The sequence below is a fragment of the Microtus pennsylvanicus genome, chromosome 5, assembly GCF_037038515.1.
Source record: "Microtus pennsylvanicus isolate mMicPen1 chromosome 5, mMicPen1.hap1, whole genome shotgun sequence".
Classification (NCBI taxonomy): Eukaryota; Metazoa; Chordata; class Mammalia; order Rodentia; family Cricetidae; genus Microtus; species Microtus pennsylvanicus.
In genome coordinates, this window is record NC_134583.1 from 112,345,045 (window position 1) to 112,365,207 (window position 20,163).

The following is a 20,163-nucleotide window of genomic DNA, read 5'->3' on the forward strand; positions in this document are numbered from 1 at the left end:
AGCCCTGGATCTTGCCTTTCTAATGCAGATGGGATCAAAGGTCACTATCGTCACAAATTCCATTTCCATTTTCCTATCTGGCCCACTATTGTAAGATTAAGTTATTGGTCAACAGAGGTTAGGGGCGTAAGCGAGCGAGCAGGATCCCTTCTGATTACCCGTGGTCAGCTGCAGCTGTCAGAGGGTCACCTTGGCACTCCCCAAAGGGCCTTTGTTAGGCTCCCAGGTTTGCGGAGCGGCGCCATTCGGTTCTCTCTCGCTGGAGTGTGTCTCCCACGTTTGTTCGCCGTCTCGCGATTTGAGTGTCGCACTCAAATCCATTCGAGGCCTGTGCTCTGCGAGTCTGAACTGAAAACTGCAGTTGGAGGCTCAGTCTTGGCTTTGGCACCTGGCTAACGAAGTGTGTGGCCAGAACAAGCTTTCATTCATGGGTGGAATACAGGGGGTTTCTGTTCCACAGTTTGGAGAGACCGGTAGGAGCCACGGTGGGTCTAAAAAAGGATGAATTGGCACCCTGTTAAGAAGGTGTTAGGTCCCTCCTGCGTCACCTTGAAATGCCCAGATTTTGTAGCACCAATGACCCAGATTTTATGACTTTTTATTTAAAGATAATATGCATGAATAAAATATGTAAACGTTAAGTATACTGCTCACTAAATTTTCATGAAGTGAGCATGCTTGTATAACCAGCATCCACATGGGGAAATACAGTGCTTCCTAGCTCCCTGGTGCCTCCCTCCAGATCAGCATGACCATTTTGAACTCTCCTAAACAGAATTCAACTTTGCAGACTCTTCTATGTATGTCTCCTTTTGCCTCGTATTGTACCTATCCAGCTATATCACACATATTGTTTGTGGGTGGTCAGGATCTGTTCATTCCAATCCCTGGTTCTCAGCTGGACTGATTTCATCCAATGTTGAGGCGGGGGGGGGGGGCATGCTAATGTTTGGACCTTATAATCTTCCCAAACGGGCTAAGGAAGAGGTTGCTTCTAACTATCCTACAACACAAGCTAGAATGGTCAGTCACAAACATAACCGGTGCTGACATGAAGACACAAGGCAGTGGAGTTTTCCATCACGTTACTGGTTTTCTACTCCTTTACCTGTGTATTTCCTGGAACCTAACTTGTATTCTCATGGACACTGTGAAATCTAGACATGGCTTTGAAATTCTTGAACTCATGCTTACACAGAAATGAAAGGGATTACCAGGCAACCGAGCATGGGGATGCACACCTCTAATCCCAACACTTGGGAGGCAGAGGATGGGATATTCTCAGACTGAGGCTAGCGTGGGTCATTCTCACGAGAACCCTGTATCAAAGCAGAAGGTTTTCCAGGGAGACGAGTCGTAATGGTGAGACAGAGTGAAATGAAATCTTGTGTATCAAATGAAAATGAACTCTTGTGTATGATCTCAGGCAGAGTCAGGATTTCAGAGTTTCGGATGATTATAAGAATTTTGAAGAGAGTCTCTCAGACTTTATCAAAGAATGAAAGGGCCTCTCTCACCCACGTGCATGTGACAGTGTGTGGGGTGGGTCCATGTCTGTGTGTCTATATGTGTGTACATGTGCATAACAAGGCTACACATGAGACAGGGTCTCTCCCTGAACCTGTAGAATACTTATTTGGCTAGACTGGCTGGCCAGTAAGCCCTGGAGATGCTCCTGCCTCTGTCTCCCCAGCAGTGGGCCGACAGGCATGTGCACTATGTCTGAGTTCTTTTACATGAGAAAAAAAACTGGGGTCTTCCCAAGAAGACTTGGGTTTGCATAGCAAGAACTTTACCTACTGAGACATTTCTCCAGCCCCTAAGATGACAGTCAACACTTGTGTGTACACTGCATTTGTGTACATGTTCATGCATGTGCATGTGGGCTCACGTGTATGTGAAAGTGAGATCACATCCAGTATCTTCTTCAGTTGCTCTGCACTGAGTGTTTGAGGCTGAGTCTATTACTGAACCTGAAGCTCACCCACTTGGCTCCACTAACTTGCCAGCAAAAATCTGACGGTCTGGCCTCTACCTAGTAGCCTGAGGGTTGCATGCATTGCCACAAGAGACATTTTGTGAAGGTTCTGGAGATCCAAGCTTGGATCCTTGTGTTTGTACAGCAATCAATTTGCCAATGGAGTTCTTTCCCCAGCACCAAAGGGACTTTTCTTAAAGACAACTTCAGAGGGTATAATGCTCACATCATTTTAACGAAAAAGTTCAGAGACTGCTAGAAAAGCCACAGAGCTGCACAGCCACTGCCTCGATTTCAGAACCTGCCTGTCATACCACACGTCCCCAGACCCTTGTGCAATTGTTCCCATTCCTGCCCTAAGACCCAGGAAAGTGCCAGGTTTTCCATCTCCAGATATTGTCCTTTCCCGTTTGTGTGGAATGATAGAGTACGTGGTTTCCGTGTCTGCCTTAGCTCGTTAGCTCATCACAGAGAGCCAGGCGACAGCATCTCACTCCTTTTTATGGTGGAGTAGGATCCAGCTGCATAGTCAGACTTAATTTTTTTTGCCTGTTTACAAACTGATAGACATTTGGGTTGTTCCGGTATGGAGCTGTCACGAGGGAGTACACCAAAGGTTCTGGAGCAGTTAAATGGCTGACAAAGCCAGCTTATTTCCATGCCAAGAAAACACAGGAACATCATAGGGAAAAGTCTGAAGAAAGTGATTTGTGAGGCGCTGGTGTAACTCATCTCTATTTTTTGTGGTTAGTTTTTATTTAAATTATAAACTGAAATATTAGTCATCTAACCCATCGTATTTTAGTTTAAAATTAAAATGGTCCTTCATGGCCATTCAAAAGCTCCTGTTTTCTGTAGGGACTGATGGGAGGGCTGGCTCTAAAGTTTCTGGCTGCTAATAAAGTTTTATTTCATACCAGTCAGCCACGAACTACACTGCTTCACCTAGAATTAGCATGAAATTTTACCCTGCAGGCTTTGGTTATCCAGCTTATATCTGTTGTGTTCATGACACGTATATCCAATCAAGCGTTCAGGAAAAACTTGACGTCTATGTAAATAATCGGGGTTAGTATAAATGTCTCATGCTTTTCACGTGTTATCTTTATCTTGTCCACTTGACAAAATTCATGTTTATATTTCTATCAATAAATGCCTTATCCATTACAGAACAAAGATAAGAGAGAGGGAGGAGGGAGATGCGAGGGGGATATGAAAACATTGCTTGCCGTTATCTGTTTTCCATTCTGACATTTGTCCAAGAAAAGATCTGTATGTACTTCAGGTTGGCCAGGTTAGCCTGATCCTCAGTTTACAGAAGAACAAAGGGCAGAGCTCCCTCCTCCTTCCACAGACTGGAATCACACACCCAGTAGACCAGCCCTGCTGAAGAGGTAACAGGATCACAAGTTTGAGACCAACCTGGACCATAGTGATTTCAAGAAAGGCTTGGACTACATAGCATGATTGTGTGTGGTGTGTGTGTGGTGTGTGTGTTTAATTCCTTTTCAAGTTAAAAAAAAAAGTTCATTCTGGGAAGAGTTTTCCACCTCAAATCCATAAGAATTCATTGGAATTTTAAGATTAAGTCTTTAAAATTATTTCCTTAAACAAAAGATATGAAATATGAAATTTAAAAACATTTCCAAAAAAAGAAAAGAAAATGCTCCCTCAAACAAGCATAAAAAGTAAAGAAAATTCCCACCTCTGGTGTCAAGCCATCGGCCTCAAATGAAGACATAGACATGTGGACTTTAGAGGTCAGGGTGGTGACGGTGTTTCTCTTTATGACTGGCAAAAACCATTAGAAGAAAGCGTATGTAGGAAATCACGGGCTGTTTGAGAGGTTCTGAAGCAGAGCTGAGCCGCTAAAGCCAGTGTCTGGAGGCCTCTCCTCTCCATGCAGGATTGAAAGCAGAGGCTCAGGGCTCCACAGTATCCTTTGTGTTTCCCCCGTGGGCTCTGAGGAATAGGGCTGAGTGGTTCAAGGTGTGTAGCTGCTCACATGTGGTCTAGGCCCAGACACGCCGGAGCCCACGACTATGTTTTCGGATACTGTGGTCTCTCTATAAGTGCAAGGGACTCTATTTTGTCACCAGGCTCCTGCCACTGAACTGGAGTACAGCGGTAGGAATTTACAGGAGAGAGCAAGGTGGCTGCTCCCTGCGCCTGCAGGATTGCGGTTGTTTTGCCTTTGATGTGGGTTTGTGAAGGTTTAAACCCAGGGTGTCATGACAAACTATTTCAAGCTCCTTCCATTCATTCAGACGCAATAGCTTTTGCCTATTAGGTACTAGAGGGAAGGGTAAAGTTGACCTGTAGCCCACACAGCCTTTTTGATCTATTTACAGCTCTATTGTATCAGTACCCGTCAACAAAATGCAGCAGAATAGATTTGTCCAGTGATTTGATTGCATGATCAATGAAGACTGAAGCCAGAGCCCTAGGCTAACAGGAACTAGATTAGTGGACTAGGAGAATGATCACTGTAAAAAGGTCCCTCCTGTCTGCATATATGAATGCAGTGATAGAATGTGTGGTTTAAGTAGACAATACACCATGCTATCAGTTCACCTATAGTCTCAAAGGGAAGCCACATTTTCCAAGTTAGGAATCTCACCTCATAAGACTGCTTCAGAGTCCCCAGGGAGCGCTGTCATGTCCCCATAACAGGCCCCGTTCATAGTGTGACTTGCTCACAATGGTCAAGTACTGAGGAGTCTGCCGCGGTTGGAACTCTACGGATTATTTGCTTAACCTGTTTATGGGGTGAAGATAAACAGAATCTTCCTTTGACTATCCTCTTGTAGTGAGTGGCACATCTGTGAGATCTGTCCTTAACAGTTCTGTCCCTTGTTTATTGCCATTGCTGTGTAGGTGTGGATAAATGGCGTCTTACAGTGTTCTGTGACTGTCATCTTGTAGCGACGCACTTGAAAGATCTGTCCTTAACAGTTACGTCTCTTGTCTGTTTTCACTGTTGTGCATTGTACAGACACCATGATTTATTTCCTCCGCTTCCTGTTGATTGACAGTTGGCTTCTTGATGTTGTTATTCCATCCTTCTTGTCTGTTTCTTTGTACTGATTTGGGAGGTTCATTTTGGAAAGATCCAAATCCAAGTCTCACGCAGTAAACCAAATTGGCCTCAAACCCATAGCAACCTTTCTGTCTCAGCCTCCTGGGTGTTAAGCTTACAGGCATGAGCCACCATGCTCCGATTTCTCCCTCTGATCTGTGTAAAGGATTCAAGTGTGAGGATTTGGGAGCTGAATGAGAGATAAATCCGGCTACCACAGTCTCGTCTCTAGCCTTGGCACTAAAGCTTTGTCCCAGAGTCAGGTTTTCTGTTTGGGGAAGGGCTCCCAATGTCCCCATATGTTTAACTAGTACATCTGAATCCAAAGAAATCCTTTGCAGGCTCAGGCATGGCTTCCCATTTCCAAACCATATGCAAAAGTTGAATTGGCTCCTGACCGGAGGTTGGCTTGTCTTTAGGCTGTGGTATCTTTGGCTTCCTCTATTTTGGTTCCATTTTTACCACATGGAGAGTGAAGAAATCTAAGGACATTTTGCTTTGTTTTGCTTTTGCTTTCTTGATTGAGGAATCCCCTTGACACATGTGTAGTACTTTCATTTTAATGTTTACAGGAAAAGAAATGCCGAGCCATAATTTGTTGTGCTTTGCTTTATCTATAAAATCTTCACAAAAGCGCGTTCCTTGCCGGTTCACCCGGAGACACATTCAGGTAGGCACCACGGGTAACACAGCAAGTGCCAAGAAGTCTCTGGATAGAAATGAAGGGGTAGGAAGGCGTCACCACTCTCTATTACCTCCGCTGTATGCTATGAGGCCCTCTGCTCATGCATCGTTCCCTGGGCATTTCCGAACATTTCAGGACAGACCAGAAGTGTGCCGGTCCTACCAATGTCCCATTGGCCTGGTGCTATGGCAAGAGTGCATGAGACAGCCCCCATGCCTCCTCCTGTCAGAAGCTACATGCTTGCTAGCCCAATCCTGGTCCTCGCTTCCTCATCTAGAAACATACGGAGTAATTGTTGGGACTTTTCAGTCTAGATGGTGGGGAAAAATTAATTGTACAGCTGATTGGATATATATGTACAGATTGCTTTTCTCCGAGCAGTCTATTAAAAATGTGCAGGCCACCCTCTGTAGAACGTTGTTCTTGCCTTTCACACACTCCTTCCCACTCTAGAATCTGTGAGTTGTGCCAGCCAGAAGGGGCATGGCAGATTTCCAAAAGCAGCATGGGGGTGGGGGGACCTTTACTCATTGGCTGGGAGAGGGGGAGGCTGCCGCGGTAGAGAGTCTGAGCTCCGTGGTTCTGCAGAGTAAGATTGCGTTCTCTTTCCTGCAGTCCCATTCACACCCAGCTCACACCTTTCCAGACTCCACAGACCATTCATTGCCCTCCTGGCCAACCAGCCAGTCCGCAGCTAATTTCCAGGCCGTGTGTAGAAGCTGAATATGCTCGACATCAGATATCTTGCACCCAGACTCCGAAAGAGATATGTCTGCAATTTCCAAATGAACTGTAGAAGAGTGAGCTCTAAGGACCAGATAGATTGTTCTCCCACAGTGCTGGTACTTTGGGTTTTGTTTTTTGTTTTTTAGCACTGAAGAGATTGAAACCAAGAACAAATGAGCATCAGAGGAGAAAGACATTCCTTTGAAATAAGTTCCTAAAGAGAGGATTTTCTCAGTGACATAAGAACACAGGTGACCAAGGCAGAGAGGAAACATCTACAGTGTTCAGATGCTGTGTGTATGTGATACACTGCAAGACCAGGCCTTATTCTCTGAGAGCTTAACCCTTACTGAGATGCTGATAAGATACAGGAATGTCTAGATAAATTTGAGTTCCAGATAGATTAACAGTTTTATTAGCGTCAAGTATGTCCGAAGAGCACAGTGAACATATTATATCGTTGTTGTTGTTGTTTTTTTTTTTAATTGGCAACTTTAACTAGGTGCTTGGTGTTTTCAGTCACTACAGACTCTACAGTATTTGCTGAGTCTTTACCACTGGTATGATGGAAAAATGCAGAGGTGTTCTGAGGGGACAAGTGTCTGGGCTCCTTTCTGAAGCTCAAAGCCACAGTTCTTGGCTAGCCTTTCCTAGAGCTGCCGGAGCAGTGAGACTGTCTGAGACATTTTGTCGTTGATGCTGTCGTTTAGCCATAAAACCCTCCTGCAGTCATTGGATTTTACTTCTCACCAGCTGAGTTAGAATTCCTTAGTGAGGGCCCTAGGAACCTGTATTCTCCACAAAGCGAGAGTAGGTAAGGTAGAGAAATCAACTATGAGGCCAAACAGGATCCCCTTAGGGTAAGAGGAGTCTGTGGGTGGGAAGGGGAACCGAAGCCTGGCTGCAACTTGTAAGCCCGCATGTTTACTTAGTAAAAGAGTAAACAAATGAGCTGAGAAAGAGGGCTTTCCGAGCAAGGAGAATTCTGGCCAAGGTTTAGAAGCTTCAGGGGGAATATCCTGTTCTAGAAAAAAGAATGGGGTTCCTGTGATTGTCAACAGAAGGGCTTAGCACAGTGCCGTATCCCATAACCCAGCACTGGGAGGCTGAAGTAGGATTAGTACCAGTTTGATATAAGCCTGGGTGCTTAATAAAACCAACAGACGTAGGAGCGGGACAATGGAAGAGGCTGAAAGCGGTGGCTTGCGTCTAACGCGAAGTCCACAGACATTACCCTGAAGGCCGCATAGTCTACTGTAGGATTTGAAGCAAGGGAAACTTACTTTGCCCGGAAAGGTACTGATCAGAGACAGACCCGAATCCCCCTTGAAAGATGTCAGGAAGGCTCCAGGTAAAAGCGGCTAATAGGGGGCATGGTGGGTTGAGAACAATTGACTGAATTTGGTGAGAGGAATTCGAGAGAAGTTGATACCTTTTGCAAGTAGAGCGAAGCGTGTGAGGATGAGTCCTCAGATGACAGGCAGCGGTGTGAGTTATCGCCAAGGCGAGAGGAAGACCGGAAGTGGGTGAGGGGCCAAGACAAGAGGATGAATTCCATCTTGATCGCGCTCTTTCGGTGGAGAGGATCATACATACGAGGCATTTGAGTATCTAAAGATACAGATTTCGGATTTCTAGCATCCTGGTGGTAGACAAAGTCTTGGGAACAGGTGAGATCATTGAGCGTCCTTTGGAAGTTCCGTAGAAAGCAGGATGAAGGAAGTCCTGTGATAAAGAAGAGGTTGGGTGGTTTGTAAACAACAGAAATCAAATATTATCTGTACTAAAGGGCCTTTTCTGGGATCTTGAAACTTGGGCTCCATGGAAAGAATTAGACACTGAGGAGACAGAGACTGGTAGAAATGATAGTAGGTGCCCCTCAGCTCTGACTTTAATACAGACGGAGGGAAACCCCGTGATTAGGTACACAGCTGGTTGCCTAAGTAATGGCCCAGTCCAGGAACCTGTAGTGATTAGAAGGAAACCCTGCGGCATCTGAAATACCGGAATAGGACAGAGCCTCTCACTGCCTTCCTTGTGGAGCGGTCAGATGGCTGCAGACTGGCAGATGGGCTCCGAGTGCTGTGAAAACAGAAACTGAGTAAGGCAATTACCCATGTCTCCCCGAGACGAAGGCTGTAAAACCGGAGGTGCTGGGGGGAGGGGGGGGGAGTCAGCCCCTGATAGACTGGCTCAAATGAATCATTAGGAACACTTGGTTATCACCGCCGAGTTTCCTACAAACATCGGGGGCTGGGAAACAATAGATTCTATTCTCTCCGTGGTTCAACCTTCCTAACACTGCGATCCTTTAACAGACTTCCTCGTGTTGTGGTGACCCGCCCCCCCCCGACCATAAAATTATTTTCATTGCTACTTCACAACTATAATTTTACTCCTGCTATGAATCATAATGTAAATATTTTTGGAGATAGGGCTTTGCCAAAGGAGTTGCGACCCACGGGTTGAGAACCGCCACAATAGACAAAGAACAAGCACGAGTGAATGAGATGAGTGGTTGACTTCTGTTGCCCGGTTCTCTGAGTCCAGCAACTTCACATGCACACGATAGTTGACAGGGAAGTTGATTCATGGGGGCCTCAGGACCGTTGGGGGAACTTCAGTGGCTCTGCTATGTCACATGGTGAGATGAGATCTTTACAAGGTAGGACAGGCTTTGGCAGATCTGACCAATTTGGACTGGAATATAAATTGGAGTTGTAAGGTACCAAAATAATCTAGAAAGGATGTCTGTTTCGGCTTACTCTAACACAAATGCCGCAAGGGTTATGTTGAGCCAGAGTTCTGAGAGGAAAAAGATAGCGGAGGCATGATTTGCAGTGCTAGCGAGTGTTTGGGAATGTTTAAAACCCAAGCATGGAAGACCTGCATGAGACATTCATACGGAAGAGGATTAAGATGTTCTAGGGTGGAGAATTATCCCTACCCCCAATATGATGTGTGAATTTCTCCCTGAAGAAAGTATATTGGCTGAGGCGATTGTCTGTCCAGGGTCCTTTCAGCACTGAGGTGTGACCAATGGAAAGGCAAGGGTCACAGGGCTGGCCTGGAGCCTGTCAGATGGGAACCAGCTCCAGCAAAGCCTGTGCCTTCTTGGGCCTGTGCCACGCAAGGCTGCTCAACCTAGCTCAGCACTGAGGCTGTGGGGGTGAGGGAGGAGTGATGTATAGTGGCCCTATGAAAGCAGCAGCACCCTTAGGAGCTACCTGCAAGTTGGGCAGGGCGCACCAGGATGCAGTTTCCTGACTCATCACCCACGCTGTGGTGGCTTTTTGGTGATGTAGCTGTCTTTGGGTCTACCCATGCTCCTATAAATTACTCAATAAACTCAGGCTTCACCAAGCTGGACTTGGGTCAAATCATGTCTTATGCCTGTCGTCAGTTCCCTATCTGAGCTTAATAGATATTTTTCATGTCTCCCTAAGAAAAGTCACACGATGTAATTGGTATCGAGCACCCTTTATGGGACGATTTCAGCTCCACCAGACAGGGAAGTCTGACTCTCAGGGACATCTAGGAATAGGGACATGCCTTTTCCCAGGAGTGGGCTGTAGGCAGGATGTGGCACCATTGGTTCCAAATTCCACAGCTGGAGACTGGAGCCAGAGGTGTGGGTCTTCCAGCAAGTGTGACAACGGGATGCATTCCGAGAACTGGGCAGACTCCAGAGCTTAGGAACAGAACGAAGACTGAAAGCACAGGAGCAGACGCTGTGGTTCAAACTAGAAGCAAAGTGCTCCAGGATGGGGCCCTGCCCCTTCCTGCAGAGCCCTGCACGAGGAAGGACAGACTGGTCCTCCACCTAGTGACGATTCGCAGTTCAGTCTCTTCCAGCTGGTGCCAGGTTTGTCTCCGCTGCACTGATCTCTGCAGCACACCCTCTCCAGCGAGGTGAGGAATGCCCATGGTTTCCTCCGCAGCGTGCAGATGATGCTTGTTTACTGAATTTGCCATTCAAGATTTTCCAGTCATGTTCCTGTGTTTTTCAAAGCTTGGCAGGGAGGCGAGTGGGAGAATCAAATACTATAAAAAGCCACATCTAATTTTTTTTCGGATCTTATGTTTTCTCTCTCTTTTAAAATCTTTTTTTTTAAATTATTTTATGTGTATTGGTGTGAAGGTGTCAGGTCCCCTGGAACTGGAGCTACAAACAATTAGTTGTGAGCTGCCAGGCGAGTGCTGGGAATTGAACCCAGGTCCTCCGGAAGAGAAGCCAATGCTTTTATGCACTGAGTCATCTCTCCAGCCCCAGATCTTAAATTTTAAAGATGCTCCACATAAAATATCTTGTGTTGTCATTTTTTTTCTTACTTTAAGTATTCAAATCATCATCTGTGCGATGTCAGTCTCTGTTTTCTTCCTAGTGGCTGCAAAAGTCCAGCCCTCTCGGCTCTCAAGGCCCCTCATCTTTAAATCCTTACCCTGCACTCAGTGTAGGACCTTCAAGGAAGGTCTCGGTGACAGGAATTGGTGAGAAGGATCCATTTGGTCTTAAGGAAATTTTAATTTATCCTAAACTTTCATCTGACCACAATTTTCATTTAATAAATCCTAGATTTGGACCATTCCTATACTGTGCAGTAACTGTTCTTTTGGCAACTGGTTTAATTTGGTCTTTTAAGTTGCCAGCTCTTTTGTCTTAGTTATCATCACTGGTATTTTGTCCCTAATGTGGTTTTGTTTCTCACAACTCAAAAATGTTTAAACACGTTTTAGGAAAGTCTGTTGAGCATGATAAATAGTATCTTGGTTTGGCTGGCTCTGAAATGTCCCCCAAAGGCCCAGATGTGAAATGTTTGTTCTCTGGCCTGTGGCTCTATAGGAAGGTAGAAGACCTTGGTTGGAAGGGGCTAAGTCACTAAGAGGCGTGCCCAAGGGGGTCCTGGGATCTTGGTCCCCTCTCTCTGCTTCTTGGCCTTCATAAAGTGAACAAACCTACTTGCTATGTTTTGTATGGACATATATATTCTGGTACTGCATTTTACAGACTATCATGGGCTAATATAGTTGGTTTTTTAAGTCGTTACTCTTACCTCTTTGAGGGACCTGTCACCCAGCTCCCAAATAATCACACAGAGTCTTATTCTTCTTTATGAATGCCCAGCCTTAGCTTGGCTTATTTTTAGCCAACTTTTTTTTTTTAACTTAAATAATCCTTTCTACCTTTTGCCTCTGAGCTTTTATCTTGTTCTATTCTATATGCCTTCCTTTACTTCTTATTCTGTGGTCTGCTGTGCAGCTGGGTGGCTGACCCCTGATCATCAGTAGCTTGGGAGGTCTGCTCTTCAAGACTGTCTTCCTGAATTTGGGTCAGAAGCCACAGAGCAGCAAAGGGGACCCTAGGATAGCTTTAATCTGAGGGAAAAGACTCCCACATGTGCTGCCCCAATCACGTCACTTTACGGTTCTGCTTCTGTTCTACTTCTCCTGACCTGATTCTAACTCCTCCTACTTTCGACTCCTATAGCCTCAAAACCCTCTTTTACAGAAGGCTTGGAACAATAAAAAAAATTACAAGTTACCTCTCATTGGTCAAAAGCACATTCCTAGAGTAAGCGATAAGGAACTAAGTTATTCACCATGGCAACACAATGTTTCATGGTTTCAGGAGTAAGACAGTGATGGAAGCCCAGTGGCACAGCCTCCCTTGGTCCTTATCAGCTAGACTTGGCAAATGAAGACTTGGCATGCTTTCCTTAGGGTGCTTTGTGTAGCAGCCTTGGTTGCACACCTGTGACTCCGACCTTGTGCATAGCTGTAAAGTTTTAAACTTATGATCTATTTACAAAAAGCCTTTAGTCTAGTTTGAACTTGCTCTGAGGTAAAAGTGAGCTAACTGTGTGCAGTTTGTCTGAGCAAAAGGAGCAAAGCAGGCTTCTAAGTGTCTATAGTCCTGTGGGACAAGAGATCTAATTATGAAGTATATCCTAGTACATTTTCTAGACATCATACAGATTAATGAAAAGCCATCTTCCTGACCACCCACAGATGGATGTGTGTGTGTGTGTGTGTGTGTGTGTGTGTGTGTGTGTGTGTGTGTGTCAGTCAGTCTGTCTGTCTGTCTGTGGAAACTCACCCTGCTGTGCACTTTCTGGATTCCTCATTTCTTCCGGGCTCTCCTCCCTGCGACTGGACTTGGCACTGGCTTTGGCTCTGGGACTGCCCCGCCCCACTGTGAACATGCTGAAGTCTTTCCCTGGGGTTGTTTTCTTCTGGCCACTGAGTGTCAAGGCTGGGGCTTTCTGCCACGACCCAGGGTGCCTCAGGCTAAGTTGTGGAAGTTTCTCTGGCTCTCCCCTTTCTGCACCACCAATAGGAGGAAGGGGAGTGTCGGCAGAGGGACACTGCACCTGGCTGTGTCATACGACCTGGATTCAGAAGAGCTCATGAAGCTGACCAGGGCAAAGACCTTCCCCGCCTCTGCCTCTCTTCGGGTAACAAAGTGCCACTCCAAGGGAGCCCAATACAGGGCAGTACACTGGGTAAAATGAGGAACCTTTAGCGGGATGGGTCGGCTCTCTCTCTCTCTCTCTCTCTCTCTCTCTCTCTCTCTCTCTCTCTCTCTCTCTCTTTGATTTTCGAGACAGGGTTTCTCTGTAGCTTTTTGGTGCCTGTCCTGGAACTAGCTCTTATAGACCAGGCTGGCCTCGAACTCACAGGGATCCGCCTGCCTCCCGAGTGCTGGGATTAAAGGCGTGCGCTACCACCGCCCGGACCACCGCCCGGCTTCTTCTGTCTCTTGTGATCAAGAGTGCACCATGCCCAGCCTGCCCCAGAGAGAACCCACATCCCCAGAACCTCCTAAATTTGGATGGTTTAGCCCTTCAACTGTTATCATGGCTCCACCTGGTTCTCATTCAATTTAACTGCCTACCCTGTGTCTAGGATTTTCTTTGCTACTTTAAATAATTATCTTAGTTAAACATTTCGCCAACCGCGGGAGGGAAGCATCTTGTTTGTTCAGAGGAGCTTGCTTCTGCGTCAGAGCACAAGGCGACGATGAAGCTGCCTGTATTCCAGGTTTGCTTGGCTCCAAATTCCATACTTTCAACATTTTTGTGCTTGCTAAAGGGAAAATTTCTTGGCCCGGAGATCTAAAAGAAGCAGAGACGTTGGGAAGATTTTTCTCTGAGACCCAAAATAAAAAGTATGTCACCAACTTTGAGTCTCCTGCTAGGAGACAGTGTCAGACGGGCCCGGAGGACGAACGATGCTTTCTGTACGCACCGCGAAGCAGGCAGTGGACCTCTCCATGCGTGTCTTACAGAACCGCAGAGAAAACCCTTCAGCTGCCAGAAATTTTCGTTCCAAAGCTTGGAACACCGCATGCTGTTCAGAGAACCGCAAAGTTTCCAGTGGGGGAGGGAGCCTTTCTGGCCGCCCCACCCATCCGCTGTTCAAAGAGCCTTCCAAATCTACTTCTATCTTATTTATTCACCTTTGCACAACATAATGATTGATTTTGGAAATAAATAAGGAAAATGTTTTGTTGACCTAAAAGAACTCAGAACCTGGCCATCTGAAAATATTTTTGTTTAAACTTGGCTATAGTGAAAAAAATGATAAAAAAAAATTCATGGTTAATACCTAACTATAAGAGCTGAGAGATTGTTTCATGTGTTTAGAGTATTTGCTGCTCTTGCAGAGGATCCGGATTCAGTTCCCAGCATCATCTACATTGGAAGGCTCATAACCTGTAATTCCAGTTCCAGGGGATCCAGCGCCCTCTTCTGGCCTCCCAGGACACTGCATGCATGTGCTGCCAATAATAGAAAAGTGGGCACACATACAGATGAGAATTTGTTTTTTTTTTTTTTTTTGAAGGATGAAACTTTCAAAAGTCAGGTGTGTGATGGTGGCACATGCTGGTAATCCCAGCTACCTGGGAAGAGAATAACAAGTTCTAAGCCACTTCAGACTGCTCAGCAAGCTTCAAACTTTCCAAAGGACTGGAAATATTGGCTGGATTGTAGGGCTCTTGGGTAGCATGTGTGAGGCCCTGATTTCAAGTTCTACCACTGTTAGTTAAATAAATAAGGACAACAAATAAGTAACCATAATGACCACGTTAGTGCAGCTTCTGCTGGCAGATTGTTGAACTTGTTTTAAATGAAAAACCCTGGGGGATATCACCAGTATTGTGTCAAAGTACTCACAGAAGATTAACAGAGCCTGAGTTTATTCTGGGTTTCTGCACACGTGCGCACATGACCAAAAAGAGACAAAGTAAACTTTGGGACTCATGGACACTGGTTGCTTTGTTGCTCCTATTTTGGGACTTCCTATAAATGGGATCGCACATACATTTTTTCCATTGCCTTCCTGGAGTTGAGAGAAGGCCTCCCATCCATGTTTCCTATATCAGCATCCATTCATGTTGTTTTCTGAATAGTGTCCCATTTTGTCACCCTTCTACAGTTTTGAGCTTGGTTTTTATTTCAGAGGCATGCATATTTTTCTTATTTTGGCTTAAACTGATGACAATTATTTCAGTTTTTAGACAAATATAGTTGTTAGGAATACTCTTGCCGAAGTCTTTTTGAGGATGCATGTCTACATTTCTCTTGAATAAAAGGCCATAGTGTGGGTAAACATTAATTTTTAAAGCAGTTGTTCCTCTGTCTCTCTCTCTCTCTCTCTCTCTCTCTCTCTCTCTCTCTCTCACACACACACACACACACACACACACACACACAATCAATCAATCAATCAATATAGGAGGTATACCTTAGCTGCCATTAGATGGCATTGGTATCTTGTTTTGGTTTTATTTTGTATTCCTTTGGTACCTTGAATTTGCACACTTCATGATGAATCTGTAATGTGATTCTTCAAACCACTGGTACCGTTTTAAAACTGGGTTCTTTTTCTTATCGACCTGCAGATTCTCTTTTATATACCTTTATAATAGTATACATTGTATGTGTGCACACTGGGGGTGGCATGGTGTATGTGTATGTGTGGGCTCTCTTCCCTCCTTAGGAGAATGGAAATGCTTCATTTTCTTACCCGTCTTTCTACCCAAAATGATGCAAAGGATTTCACAGACTTGGTGCCTAGGATTGTCCTAGCACAGAGTAGGAACTGAGTAAACACTCACTGAAAGAATCAATGAAGGAATAGAAGAACCAACTGTCTTCTAGTCCTGATAATTTAGACACAGTAATCTTAGTTTAATGACATAACATTATGGATGGAATTAAGATGGAGTAAGAAGATGCGAATGCTCTCCCTGAATTATAAAGGGACCAATAGGCCCTCTAGTGCAACCCCATCTGGTACGCTGAGAGTGTCTACCGCCTCCGGGTTCTGACTAGATTTGTCTGATAGGGCATCAGAATATCCACTTTTGGAGACTTAGGTAGTTAACCTGGCTGATACCCTCTCTCACTGTGGGCCTTGGGCCACATTCTTCTTGGACCCCTTAGACACATTGTTATGCTTGTTTCTGCCAATCGCCCCACGGAAGGGGGCTCTGCCGCACTAGCAGGCTGGCTCCCCCTGAGGTGTCCTGCCATTCCTGATCCCTTCAAGAGTCTTAGAGGTTCCTGCTTCCCTCTAGTTTTTGAAGTAACTGATTCTAATCCAATGAGCATGGCCTCTCATGGGGTCTACAGTGAATACTAGCCAGCAGCACCCACATATGGATGGCTTTTTGACTTTGACAGAACATACACACTTCCCTATCCGTGTCAACCCGCAGACAGCTCTAGCTATAGCCCCCTTGACTTTTTAGTGTCTAAAGGGAGATATGGAAAAGAGATGAATTGATTTGCTCTGTTCCACAACCCATGTAGCCCAGAGTTTTCTAGGAGCTGCTAGGACTTGTTCAAAGAATGTTGATGCTTTCTTTAGTCTAGCGGGTATAAATGTACATTAGCTCATAGAGGGACAGAAAAAAAATGACTCAGTGGGTAAAGTGCTTGGCATGCAAATTTGAGGACCAGCATTGGAATCCCCAGCAGAAACATGGAAAGCTGGGTGCCCTTTGCCAAAAATCAGGGAACATTACTGAAGAGGAGACAGAAAGAATGGAAAATCTAGAGAGTTTGGAGGAAAGATACTGTCTTCTGGACACGGCTATTGCACTCATGAATTCATGGCAGCTCTGGTTACCTGCATAAAATGAAGACAGTCAAGATTGGGGCAGGAGGAGGGAAGGCTAATAGGGCCCAACCCTTAACTGGGGGGCTATTGGTTATTGACAGTTGCTAAAGGAAAAGAATCTGAAGGCAGAGTTTTGCATAGGAATTGCTGGCTCCCTATTAATTATAAGTGCTCAGCCAATAACAGTAGTTTAGGCTTATTACTATCTGGCTCTTACAACTTAATCCATACTTCTGTTTTTTGTTTTGTTTTATTTTGTTTTTGAGACAGGGTTTTCTGACTCCTGAGCTCCAATCTCAATGGGAGATCTTATCTCAAAAAATAAGAGAGGGACTGAGAATGATGGGAAGATACCCAACACTGATCTCTGGCTTTCCCCCACGCACACAACACGCATACACACACTCACATACATACATACACATACTCACATACACACACACACTCACAGTCACATACATACATACACATACTCACATACACACACACACTCACAGTCACATACATACATACACATACTCACATACACACACTGAAAGATAGACACAGAGGGAGAGGCAGAGAGAGACAGACACACAAAAAGAGACAGAGACATGAGAGAGACAGAGAGAAAGAGACAGGGACAGAAAGATAAAGAAAGAAAGGAAGAAAGGAAGAAAAAAGAAAGAGAGAGAGAGAAAGAAAGAAAGAAGAAATTTTTACAATTCAGAAATTACTGCATCACAGATAAATATGGGTAGTTCCAAATCTGTTGATTTGCCTGTAGTTTCTTTCTCTCCTGAATAACAGATTATTTTGTATAAACGTCCACCCCAAATTGTGCTTACTGTATCATTTAACCTTTTACTATCTGTTAGACATTTTACCTTCCAGTCAGAATTTACATGAAGGCCTCCTAGTCTGTTGCCCAGCTAGGCTGATGCTACTATAACACAAACTCAGCTATGTCTGTGTGAATTGGCTTCCATGCCCCATAACTGGTTTATTTGAATTTCTCTTGGGGACTTGAGAGGTTACACTGTTCACATCTGACCCTAGGAAAGTAGAAGAAACAGAGTTTAGTTTTTTGGAGGCAGTGGCCACTGTGCTTAAAGACCAAACTCTTACCAGCTCACTGCCGGCTAGATAGAGACGAGCCATGGTGGGTTGCTTTCTTTTCTTTCTGCGACATTTCACAGGGTGATGGAAAATTCATTATGCAGCCCAGGCTGGCCTCAGATTCCAGGCAACCCTCCTGCCTCAGCCTCCCAAGTACAGAGATAACAGTTGTGAGCTACCACATCTGGCCTTGGCTTTGACCAGAGTCAGGATGGGTCAAACAGCCCTCACTAGAATTAACCTTACCGCATTTGATTGTTCTGTGTTTAAGTCCACTGGATGTGGGCAGAAGACGCATTTATAGAAGCAGACATTTCCCTTCGCCTCCTGTAAAAAGTACCCGATTTTAACTGCCCTCTGCCCCCTGTAGTAGGTTCCCAATTTTAACTGCCCTCTACCTCCCATAGATAGCACCCAATTTTAACGCATGGAATCAGAGCTATGACAAAATCATTGTCTAACTTGAGTGGCCTGAAAATAGCAGGAAGGTAGTTCTAAAGGCAGAGTTTGTTTCTAAACTAGTATAATTCATGACTGCTACTCTATTTACCAGTTCTAGCTGCGGAAGTCCAGAGACATAATTCTATTAGTTATGTAGCAGATTATATTGTATTCTATGAGTCAATGTGATATTATATAGTAATTCAAAATCAATTATTCTGTGGGAAAGATTCTCCTGGCTTATATGTAGATAAATGAGTGGGATGAAAAAAAACAGTGGGGGGGGATGAGGGTGGGACTTTTTCATAGAAACCTCACCTTGGCAATGTAAAGTTAAAATGAATACATATGCTCCATGTAAAGATATGCATTTTATTAATCAAGTATTATGTTCAATCTAATCTTCTTTTGTAGGACCAGCAAAAATCCACCAACGTGGTCTACCAGGCCCATCATGTGAGCAGGAACAAAAGAGGACAGGTGGTTGGCACCAAGGGAGGATTCCGAGGATGCACCGTGTGGCTAACAGGTACACACACACACACACAAACACACTCACATACACACACCACACACACACATGCACATACATACACATGCACATACACACCATACACACACACACCACACACACCACACACACGCACACATGCACATACACACCACACACACACGCACACATGCACATACACACACATGCACATACACACCACACACACACACATGCACATACACACGCACCACACACACGCACACATGCACATACATACCATACACACACCACACACATGCACATACACACACATACACATACATACCACACACGCGCACACATGCACATACACACATGCACATACACACATGCACATACGCACATGCACATACACACCACACACATGCACATACACACCACACACATGCACATACACACCACACACATGCACATACACACACACCACACACACACCACACATGCACATACACACATGCACATACACACCACATACATGCACACATGCACACACACACCACACCCATGCACATACATACACATGCACATACCACACACACACACACCACACACACACATACACACACACACACACACACACACATTTTTTCCAGGTACCTTTTTTTAAGAAAGAAGATAGATGTGTGACATGATTTCAAGGAACACAGTGTGACATGTCACACCTAGTAGGTGTTTTTGTGGCCTAAAGGGAGTGCAGAGCTGTATAGATGCCGGGCTGTCAGTCACCGCTCTCCTATCCAGAGCACCAGAGTCTGGTGGGCTGTGGGGAGTTACCAGTTACCAGTTACCATCCTTTGGCAGCACAGGATGAGACAAGCGGATCGTGACACCTTCTTCCGACCCTAAGGAGCTGCCCACAGTCATCCCTACACGCATTTCCTGCCACGATAAAAAGGGCTTTTCCTACTTCCACAGTGAATATTTGGCAGTCTGTCGGGTTACAGATGTTTAGAGCTAGTTCTTTGATGTCTTGATGTTCTGGGGGCCTATTCCATTGACAAACAGAATCTGTGTGAGAAGGACCCCTAGAACTTTACCTTGGCTAAGGGTTGTCTTCTGCCTGTAGAAACAACTCGCTGTCATTGAGATGACCCAGTAATGTCCCCTTTCTTGTCTTTTTCCACCCACATGTTCCAAAGCTAGAGGTTAGTGACAAACTTGTGATTAGGCCTTAACTCCTGCCACCCCCTGTCTGAGTTCTTACCTGAGATAGACAGACGAGACAGCCGGGCTTCAGAAAGGGAAACCCAGGTTCACCACATAAACAGGTTTTCTGTAAAGGAAAGCTCCCAGAAACAACAGCATGCTTATTTGGATTGTGAGACAGACGCGTGTAGAGAGACACGCGTGTAATTTTCTGCTCACACAGACAGGCAAAGGTCAACCCTAACAGTAGCTCAGAAGAACACGGAGCTGGAAGCCTGCCTGGCTTTCTCCTGACAATTTCTATTTGCTACTGCTTGCTTGCACTGTTTTTGGTTAGTGAGACAGGGTCT

General features: G+C 45.1%; 1 protein-coding gene across 1 annotated transcript in view; it reads left to right on the forward strand.

The window, feature by feature from the left end:
* The window catches only part of Papss2 (3'-phosphoadenosine 5'-phosphosulfate synthase 2), a 67,705-nt gene that overhangs the window by 19,046 nt on the left and 28,496 nt on the right, over nucleotides 1–20,163 (forward strand). The window contains exon 2 of the mRNA XM_075973846.1: nucleotides 18,550–18,664. Coding sequence (XP_075829961.1) covers nucleotides 18,550–18,664 — 115 coding nt within the window. The remainder of the gene's footprint in view (nucleotides 1–18,549; nucleotides 18,665–20,163) is intronic.